Source organism: Trypanosoma equiperdum, assembly GCF_001457755.1.
Source record: "Trypanosoma equiperdum strain OVI genome assembly, contig: ctg_164, whole genome shotgun sequence".
NCBI lineage: Eukaryota > Euglenozoa > Kinetoplastea > Trypanosomatida > Trypanosomatidae > Trypanosoma > Trypanosoma equiperdum.
In genome coordinates this window covers 24,897-35,065 of record NW_027123671.1, presented here as the reverse complement: position 1 = coordinate 35,065, position 10,169 = coordinate 24,897, and the positions used below count along the sequence as shown (strand labels likewise).

Here is a 10,169-nt window from a genome sequence, read left to right as displayed (position 1 = left end):
TCCAACTGCCACCGCGACGCACGCCCAATTTCGCGATGTGCGTGCGCTCCCCCACTTATCCACAAGCGAGACGCTCGCCGTCATTTCCCCAACTGATCTGTAATACCATTTAAAAAAAATTGGAAATGAAAGATAGTAACCAGCTCTTGACTTAGAGAGCTACCTCACCGAGATGTCATCATGTACATGTACTCCAAGGCACACCCTTCCCATTGCAGCGGGTATCAGGAACCCATCGCATACAGGACATCTTGGCCCGTAATGGATGAAAGATGTCCACACAACCTCCGCGCCTGCTCCACAACGACGTCGTCGCGGTCCTCTGTAAGCTCCGCAACGGAAGGAAGCATTTCAGCCATGAGCCGCGCAGCCAATTCACCTCCACCGTCCTCGTAAATGCGATCAAGACACAACAGCGCCACACGCCGTACATGACGACTCGGGTGACGAAGCGAACGCAGCACTTCACGTTGAGTGTCGCTCTGCTGCTTGGAAGATGTCAATGAGAGGAACAGCGCACGGACAGCAGGGATGACACATTGCTCCGCGCGAAAGGCGTAGTCATGTGTGCTGTCGGCAAGGTACACGAGATTTGTGAGTTGCCGAACGACTGCAGGCATTACGGCGCTGAACACCTCGTGTGTTGCAAGGTAATTGTCCACCGGAATGCTATGATCATGGTGCGGTGGTGCTGTTTGGGCGGAAGCTATGATCCTGATGCTGTTGAGCGCACCTTCAAGCGTACGCGCTATGAGATCTGCCGCATGGCGCGCAGCATGTGTTGTAGATGAGCAGTAGCTCGCAAGGGTACCGACGATGTACGGCAGAAGAACAGGAAACGCAAAATCCATGATGGATCCCAACCTCTCCAGCAAATGGTTGCACAATGCATAGAAGAGAAGCCAACGATGCACAATCACACGGGGAACGGACGCTACGTCGTCCCTCTCCCGCACGTCCTCAGATTCTTTGCCTGCCGACTCCTTTGCCTGCTGTTTCTCAGTCGATTTGACGAAGCCCTCCGCAGCTCCACCAAAGGCCCACTCAGCCATTGTGGATATGAAAGATGTACAGTGTTTGGCCTTAAACTTTAAAAAGAACATCGTGTATGCCTCGAGAACTGGCTGAACGGCATCTGGTGATGGAAGCGTCGGTGCACTGGCTAGCGTCTGCATCGATGAGAGCCAAAAGTTGTCACGAGCTGTGGTTCCTCCCACGAAGAGACTCAAATGTTTTAACTCCTCGCGGCCAAGGCTCGTCACCCGCCGTTGTATACTGGAGTAAAGCAGTGCTAGAGAGTGGGTGTCAACCCGCACGCGCAGAACCCTTTTTGATCGCTTCCCCGATTCATCTGCGGCCACCTCCTGTTCGACAATCCCCCGCACGCACTCGGCGGATGCCTCAATAAACAACTGCGGCTCAAGGGCAACCTCCAACATAGACATCACCTCCACACTAAGATAGTTAGTCTCCGTGTCATCGACGTTTTGCAAGTGTGTCGCGACGTAAATGATGCGGGAAAGGTATGGCTGGCACATGAGCCAGGACGACGGAAAGGTACGAAGTAAGCAATTGAGAGATGACTGACGAAGCACGGACCCCACTTCACCCCGTGAAACGGTAGGTGGGACACCCGCTGCTGCAAAAACGGCAGCATCCACTACGACTTGCAGTATGACGTTACTATGCGGCACGGTGAAAGCAGTACCCATCACCTGGCTCACTGTGCCGAGCGCCGTCAAAAGAGCAGCTGCGGCAAACAGACAATCCTCCTTGGAGCCGTGCGTATGCTCTTCATCCTGATTACGACACGACCGAATAACACGGGGTAGTACAGAAACCATGCTGTCCACCCAACGATGAACTTCCTTCACGCGGGAATGGTTGCCAAACAGTTTGTTAAGTCTGTCTTCCGTTACCCGAGCAGTACGGTTTACGTTTAGTAGAGCCGCCTCTGCGTGTTGACTACCACCACTAGCTATAATACGAACAAGTTCCTCCATACATGCAACGCTGAGTGTCAGTAACCTCAAATTGTCTACCCTCTCGGCTTTTCCAACCTGCACCCTCGCCGCCGACATCATCAACGCGAAAATATGAGAGAAGAGGGTGAAGGACCGCTTCGTCGCAAATGGTCTTGCCTTAAGGCGAACAACGTCTGTAAGGGTTAATCTGCTCTTGGGATCGCGTAGCTTCTGGCGCCCCCGTTCCACCTCCTCCTTCGTGAGGATCTGCTCAACAGTTGGCAAAGCGTTGTGCAAGCGGTCCAGCAGCATTTCCAGTCCCTTCAACTGCACCGCCGCACGGTGGTCTGTAAGAAGGTTCTTCATGCACAAAACAAATGTAGGTTCATTAATACCGGCAAGTACACAAGCCAGCGTGTTGCCAGCGAGGAGTTCCAACAGCATCACAAACGCCTTTTTTTCCCCGTACGCCGGGGCGCCCACAAACCCACCATCGGAATGTTGACTGGCAGCAGCGGTGCCGGCATCGTTTTCTGTGGCTGTGTTGAGCTCCGTGTAGTATGCAAACAGTTTGAGAGAGGCAACAAGGAGTGCCATGCACTCGTTGCTTTTGTCGATTCCCTCAAACAAGGAGCTCTCTCCATATTTGGTCCCACTGGTATCGTCCCTTTGTACACCACCATCAGCATGTGCTGTGTCCAAACAAAGCACCGCGGTGCTGTGCTGGAGCGCCACAAACCCGGCGAGGAACTCCTCTGATTTAATCGTGTCGTTGATGAGGTACATAATCTCCTCCTGTCGATTTACCACTTGATTGGGTTTCAATAGCTTCCGAAACAGCCGCTTCATAGTGTAATCATCATCATTTTCAGAACACCCGACGTCACCTGTGTCCATACCTTCGACCTTTCCTCTCCGATTACCACCAACCTTTGGCGACGATAGGGAAAGTTGTTTGTGCGGATCAACAAGCAGCTCCATCATACCCGTGAGACAAAGCAGCTGTGTTTGCACATCAAAACTAACTAAGAGATGGCGGCATACCTCCATGGCACTGGTGTAGTTGTGTTTTCCAGACTCGAAGTTTACCGACTCCAGACGGATGAGAAGGGCGACGACCGGTATATGCAGCGCAACCCTTCCACCAACAGAAAAATCATTGGAATGCATTGGTGTAACAGCGGGGGTAAAAAGCGGCGAAACGATCCTTAGCAACTCTGTGACGGTACCGATGGTGCGGCCAGAAAAAACGGAATTGGGGCGTGCAGCTTCAGATGCCGAAGCCGGCTTCTGTGCTCCGCTTGACGACGGTAAATCCGGAGTAAATAAGCCAGCCATGAGGATTACACTCTGCCTCACAACTTCTTGGCGTATAACCGCTGCGCCATCTGGCTGACCATCGTTTAATGCCCCTGGTGACGAAAGACACAGATTCACAAGGCAACGAATAAATGACAAAGCAAGGCGATACAACGAGTTCCCAGAGGCACCAACATCAGCACTATCGTTGTCTTCGAGAAGTGGAAGCAGGGATGCCAGCGGGAACGAATTCAGAACCTCTCTAACCAAATTAAATAATGATGAATCCCCCAAGTCCTCTCCTCCTTCCCCCTCTCTTTTGCCCACATCGTCCCCATCGAACCTGATCAAGTGCGATGATTCAAAAATAGCACACAGAATGCGCAGTGCTGGTAAGGTGTTGCCTTCTCGTCTCCACACAATTTCTTCCCCGCCATCGGCCCGACTCAACGACTTCGCACAAAGCTGAAGAATAGACTCAACATCTGTGGACTTCAGCGGGTCATAAAGAGTACACCACGATGGTGGCTCCCATGCGTCCACCGTATCCCCTCCCTCTCCTTCCGACACCGGTAATGGCGAGGAAGGTGACGCAGCTGCAACTGACTCGAGCGCATCCGCAATAATTGACAAGTCCGGACTCCGCTGTTTCAGTTTCTGTGACACAAGTGGTAAAAATAGGCGTTGGTAGCCGCCAACAGTACCGACCAACAGTGAAAGTGCATCAGCACCCATCCGACTTAGGCAAACAGCGTCGTCCAGTACCACCTCCGAAACCACACTAGCCACCCTTTTGGCGTAATCCTCGTCGTCGCTTTTTTCCAATAAATTATTCGTGCCTTGTGAAGTATTTCGCGTTGGCTTTGGTACAAAGACAAGTGGGTTTGCAGAAGATACATCACACCCCCGACTCAACACCGAAGCAAAGGTACTGAGGGCGTGGCGATACACTAAGCGGGTACGGCGACCACTGACTCGAAGAAACGGGTGGCGAACAAGGGTAAGGTTCAGCTGCAGTAAGGCATTCTTTTCTTCGTTGCTGATGGTTGCCATTTCTGCGCAAATCTGTGCGCGATTGCAGATGGCTTGCACAAAGTTTGCTGCTTCTGGGCTCACCGTCCCCTCTCCACCGTCGCCGCCCGCTTCTAGAAGTGATATTAAAAGCGGCAGGAGAGCGTTAACCACGATGCCACTTTTCCGGGCGCGCAGTGGATAGAAGTGCTCCACCACAAGGTTCAGAAAGGAAAAGGGCGCTGTTGTTTCTTCATTTCCACCGTTTCCAACTCCGTCAACTATCATGCGGCACAGAAGCTCGGAGGCGGTGTGCGTCAGGTGTGCGTGAGAATCCTCCAGAGCTATTGCCTCAACGAGGGCATTCAGTGTTGTGATGGAAATGGATCCCTGACGCAACGCAGCCTCCAAAAATAGCTGTGCGCTGCTCATGTTAGTTATCGTTAGTCTCTTCTTTGCGTCTCTGGTACTCCTCTTAACATCGTCCGCAGCAGAAAGTATGAGCCCCTGCAACGTTGTCAATACATCCTCCCGGCGACCAGCCGGCGCGGCTAGGGGTGAGGTCACAGCCACAAATAACCCTGACAGAGAGAAGTAACTTCCACAGTTCGATTTCAGAGTGACAGGGGACTCGAACACGGAGCGGTAGACGAGACGGAACCAGTCCACGGGTAGCTGTACATTCCAGTCATCGCCCGCAACGTCGCTAGCGGTGTTACACAACTCCAGCATATGCAGGTAAGCGGGTGGAAGCCACATGGGACTGACTGCCGCAGCCGGGAGGGGGGCATCCAAATAACCCAGCAAACGCCCCATGTACGCCAGCGTATTGGTTGAATTGAACGCCATCTTCTCGCCCTCAACGCAACTACCGACCTCAGAGTTTCTAGTCAAACGCGTTTCCATGCTGATGCGAATAGTGGCACCCATTATCCTGGTAAACAGATTTTTCGGCAAAAATGGCGACGACCCGTCGTTTGCAGCTCCTCGTCCAACACGTCCTCTCATCCCGCCCGCTGCCGCTCTTTGTGATCCCTGTAAATTCATCAAGTAGCCGCCTCTCATCCCAATAGAATACTTACTGGTACGGACGCCGCCGTTCCTACCACTCACAAAGAACTGGAACAGCATGTGTGTGACGTCGGCCAGCTCAGAATCATAAGCTGTTGATAATAGCGCCGCGCAGCCCACGCAACACTCGAGCATAATTGCCCTCGCGGAAGGACGGTCATCTTCGTTAGCCTCACGCAGACACAGCAGCCGCTCGAGGGTCGGACGAACCTGCACAGAAGCCTCATGGTAGAGCGCCAACAGTAATGGGGTGCATTCAAACACAGAAAGGCAGAACCCCTCCTCCCCTTGTTCATCGTCTAAGAGACTGGTCACACCACCCATGAAGGCCGCGGCGCTCTTTCCGCCTTCAGTGCTGGCATCACAATCGGCAAATTCATACAGTGGATCACATCCCGGGTACAACGCAGGGGTAAAGAGAGTTGCCGTCCGACCAATGCCCGGAACGGTTTCCGCCAAATGCTTCTCTAATTTCATCACCAACTTAGTCAACTCGGCATCTGTACTTTCCCCGGCACACAAACGCTCCTTGGCGGACCCTCCATTGACACTCCTTTCCCGCACAAGCAGATCAATAGCATGTACGTACAACAATGTCGCATAGTAAAGCAGCAGACCCCATCCGATACGACAGGCATCTCCCATCTCGGGAACTTTCAGCTTCTTCTTCGACCCACCCAGAAATACCCCCCGTTGCTCATCAACCTGTTGCATGAGTGGAAGGAGGATCAACTGGTAGAACCTCTCCTGTATCGCAACACAGCCTTGAGTGACAGTCATCGTCCAGAAGCAACGAAACAACCTCCGCAAAATGGCGATCGCGTCGTCCACAGGGTTGCCGGAACCCTGTGTTTCATCTGAAAAAGACCTTGAAGGCGTTTCCCCGGCCCCCGCTCCACTTGACAGGATCACGCGTATAAGTTTGTTGGACGCAGCACCGGCGACTTCCAGAAACACCATGGCAACTTCTGGTGACTGCTCGTACTGTGCTACGTGGCCAAGAAGGTCCAGAAGAGTGTTTCCCCTTTCATTACCTCGGCTACCGTCCAGTGTCGATAAGGATGACGTGGTTAACTGTCCGATAGACATCTCCCTCATGCGCTCCGCCGCAAATCGTCGCACCTCTGCAACCGGATGCAGTAGACAAGCGAACAACGGCAGTTGTTCCGTTGACCCAGACGATCCACGGACTTCCAGCAGTTCGTACCGCGCACCACTGAGGTGCCGCGCAAGAAACCTTGCGGCAGCATTCTGGGTAGTGACATCATTGAGCAACTGCGACAGCGTAGTATCAAAAACGTGGCAGAAGCGCCTCTCGAGAGCTTGTATCCACATGGTCACACACTTCCTCCCGGTCGAACTCTGCCCATATTTACTACCCCTTCGGCCGCTTTGTAACTGCTTCACGCCCAAGTGGACCTCCTCTTCGTTCTCTCCGTTTTGGTGGTTCGCCATTGTCGCCGTCTCCTCAACGTTGCACGACAATAACGTCGCTATCGTCTCTGCCACAAGTGCATCGTTGAGAGGTAAAAACTCCACAGCACACTGCACAAACACCAGGACGTCAGACGAAACTGACTGCAGTGAATGGGTCGATTTAAGCCGGTAGAGACAGTCACGCAACAGCACGGAAACAAGGGTGTCGCATATCCGCGCCTCAGAAGAGTCGATAAACCGGACCCAATGTCCCCACGGAAACGAGAGCATGAACTTAAGTTGGGGCGAAAACGTGACGTCCAACACAGCCTCGCGCTGAGTATGGAAGAGTACATCAAGAACCGCTAACAGATCAACCACTGAAACGGTGAAAGAGGCGGAACCATCCACACCTGTAGTCAACAGATGGTAAATTGGTTTCACAACGGCTCTCAGGGTTGCGGATGACAACTTCACCTCATTACTCCACGCCACCAGCGCCACGAGCGCGCTGCACGCAGCCTCCCGACTGGGTGAAAATCTCGACACCCCGCTGCCATCTAAGTCCTCACCAATCCATGGACTCTCGTCACCTTCATTTACCTCCTGCAACTCAGAATTAGACAGTTTCTCTGTTGATCTCCCAACGGTTATGAATTCCACAACAAATGGTAAAAGTACGCGCCATGTTGCCTCGGCGTTGGGGTAGGAAGCCAACTGAACCGCCACACCGGCGAAAAGCGCGTGTGCAGCGCTGTTGTGAACGCGCATTCGCACCGATATCGCAACGGTAAGACACACGAGTTGCAATACTTTTCTACTCACAGCGCACGCCTGCACCAAGTGTTCCCGAAGCAGTGGGGATCCGGTCTCCTGATTTGCTGCAAGGAACTCAAGACCAGTATCTCGCAAATCCAGCAGCAGCAGCACACGAGAAAACAAACTGTGATCATGGTATGGCAAGAAGGCACGTAGCACCGCTGAAACGTTGTAAACGTGCACCTCATGCACACGTACGAGATATTCGAAAACTTGATGCGCTGCAGTAAGAAAAATGTGGGGACTAAGCAGCGTAAGGAACTGTTCCACCGCCTCGTTCAGTTCCTGGTTGGCGTCCCTTCTAAGTTGCTTCCGCTCTGCACGAGTACCATGTGGGTCAAAGAGTCGGTTAACAAAGAAGTGGAAGCGATTGTCAACCGCAATCAGTGTTTGAAGACCGTGGACAGCAAGCTGATGTATCTGTTCACGCGAAAAGTTACGTGAATCACCATCGCTGAATAAGAACGACCCGGATAGACGTTTGTCGTCCACTGGTCGATGCTGCAACTTCTGTAGCTGCGAAGCGAGTTGAGACGACATTTGCTCAAGCAGTTACTTAAGCCTTCCACCGCTTGCACCCTCCCCCTTGCAGGTGGTACTGCTTTCTTTCGCTTTACTGAGATGCTCCAGCAGAATAATTGAGCGAGTTTGTTACGACTCTGATCGAAAGGTAAAAAGAGTTCCTTATATTAAGCGCCAACGCACACGAAATCCTTTCCTTCCGCTCTATTCCCACCAATGCTATATCCCTTCGCCTTATTAATGTTAGTACTCGTGACAGACTACTCTTTACTTGTCTCCTCGTGGGATCCTTATTGCCACGATTATTAGCTACACCGTTCGTAAAACTTCGCCCTGAAACCTTGTCACTCTCCCCAGAGCCCGCAAACAACGAAAAGTAAAAGTACGTATACGTGCCTATCGACGACAACCGAAAGAAAGCCCCACAGAAACCACACCGCGGCTGCTGTTGTCGTTTCGACTCTTCCCCTGCTTCCTCCACCAGTTTTCACCTTCTTCCCTTTCCAATTTCCTACTACTTTTCTGCTTGGCAATCCACGCGTCAGGTAGAAGCTGTAGTAGGGAGCCTGCAAACAGCGAGTGGCAGCTTCTTTATACACGCGGTCGTGTAAGACAGCTAAAACTGGTGTGAACAGTGTAGGGGGGGAAAGCGACAAAAAAACAATACAAGAAGTGGTTCGACCGTATTCGATCTAAGGTAAACAACGCGCAAAAAAAAACCAAGCATATATGTTACAAGATGGGTGGAAAGGCACAAAGAAAACTAGTCAGCTCGGTCAGAAACATTACCCTGACCCAGTTAAGAGGTGGAAATGCCCATCAACGTGCGCATCAAACTGGTTCCCAGGAACGCAAAACGGTTAACACGCCGAGACATGTCCTTTCATCGCCACGACCATATTATCCCTTCCCACGTGCCCGCTTACGCGTGCGCTTCGTTGCCTCTGCCTCCTCCTGAGCGGCTTCAAGAGTTTTCACCCGCTCAACAGTCCCTAGAGCCCCAACGGATGATGCGGTAAAGATTCGATCACTGGGCGTGAAGCGGTGCAACCGCTCGCGATAAGCGGCAACTCTGGCATCGAGAGCCGTACCCAACGATGAGCTGCTGGCGGTAGTGCTAGCAGAAGTCGAGGTTGCAGTGGCAGTTGCAGTTGCGGTACACCACAGTTGCTGCCGCTCCAGGCCAAAACCATCAAAAAGGCAGCCCCCGAGCTCTACATAGTGCCGAAGATAGGTCGTCTCAAGGTCGTATACGCAAACATCCAGCCCCTCTAACTGCCTCTCTATAGCTTCACGACGAGCCTGCAGATACTGCAACTGCGACTGTGCCGTCGCGGTGCCGTTCTCCTGTGGCTCAGCAAGAGCGGAACTGGCTTTTACTTCCCTTTTGCTCCCTGGGGGCGCCGCTACCCCTCTACCCCGACCATGACCCCTACCGGACATGCAACCAGCTCGCGCCTCTAAAGTGCGTGTGAGTTCTTACAGTCTATTACCCACTGTGGCAACGCTCAGCGTTCACCAGAGGCAATCTGAACTACCTTACGACGGCAGCAACCAAGGAAAAGGCAAAAAAGAGAGAACAAAAAAAACGATCAAAAGAAAACACAGGTACCGGACAACTGTAAGTAGCACGAAACTAAAGTATTATTTGAGTCACTCACATACAGAGCGCAAGGTAAGCAGCGCCAACACGCACAAAAGGAGGCAACAAACTGCAAAAAGCGGAGAAGGAACTCAAAGAAAAGAAAAGGGGAGAAACGTCCCTAAGCCCGTTAATTTTACATTGTGGTCGGAGAACTGAGAAGGTGCCTCCCACCGCCAGCGGCTTCGATGTAGAACACACAGAGAGGCAGGGGAACAATGAACTTATGAAGGGGTAAGATTCTGAGAAGATTGCGAAGAAAGAGACAAAGAAAAGAGAGAAAACGCAAAAACAAAGCAGAGGGACGCCGAAATCATCCTGTCTCACGCTGCTTTTTCCGTTTATTTTCTCTCGTTGGTATCTACTTTTTTTTTCGTCGTCCACTTCCACCCATCTACTATCAGTAACCCTTTCATTGTCCGTGC

The 10,169-nt window shown here is 52.1% G+C and overlaps 2 protein-coding genes and 1 pseudogene across 3 annotated transcripts; all 3 read right to left on the bottom strand.

The window, feature by feature from the left end:
• Positions 1-224: 224 nt before the first annotated feature.
• TEOVI_000042900 (uncharacterized protein) lies at positions 225-8,120 on the bottom strand (the record flags this gene model as incomplete). The annotated part of the gene is made up of 1 exon (XM_067222541.1): positions 225-8,120. The coding sequence occupies one exon, from the start codon at positions 8,118-8,120 to the stop codon at positions 225-227; it is 7,896 nt and encodes a 2,631-aa protein (XP_067078642.1).
• Positions 8,121-9,002: 882 nt separating this feature from the next.
• On the bottom strand, positions 9,003-9,545 carry TEOVI_000042800 (histone acetyltransferase subunit NuA4, putative; the record flags this gene model as incomplete). The annotated part of the gene is made up of 1 exon (XM_067222540.1): positions 9,003-9,545. One exon carries the CDS (start codon positions 9,543-9,545, stop codon positions 9,003-9,005), a length of 543 nt encoding a protein of 180 aa, XP_067078641.1.
• Positions 9,546-9,759: 214 nt separating this feature from the next.
• Positions 9,760-10,160, bottom strand: TEOVI_000042700:pseudogene (annotated as a pseudogene). Its single transcript is given in 2 exon segments — positions 9,760-10,107; positions 10,110-10,160. Coding segments are annotated over 2 exon segments (399 nt in total).
• Positions 10,161-10,169: the final 9 nt, after the last annotated feature.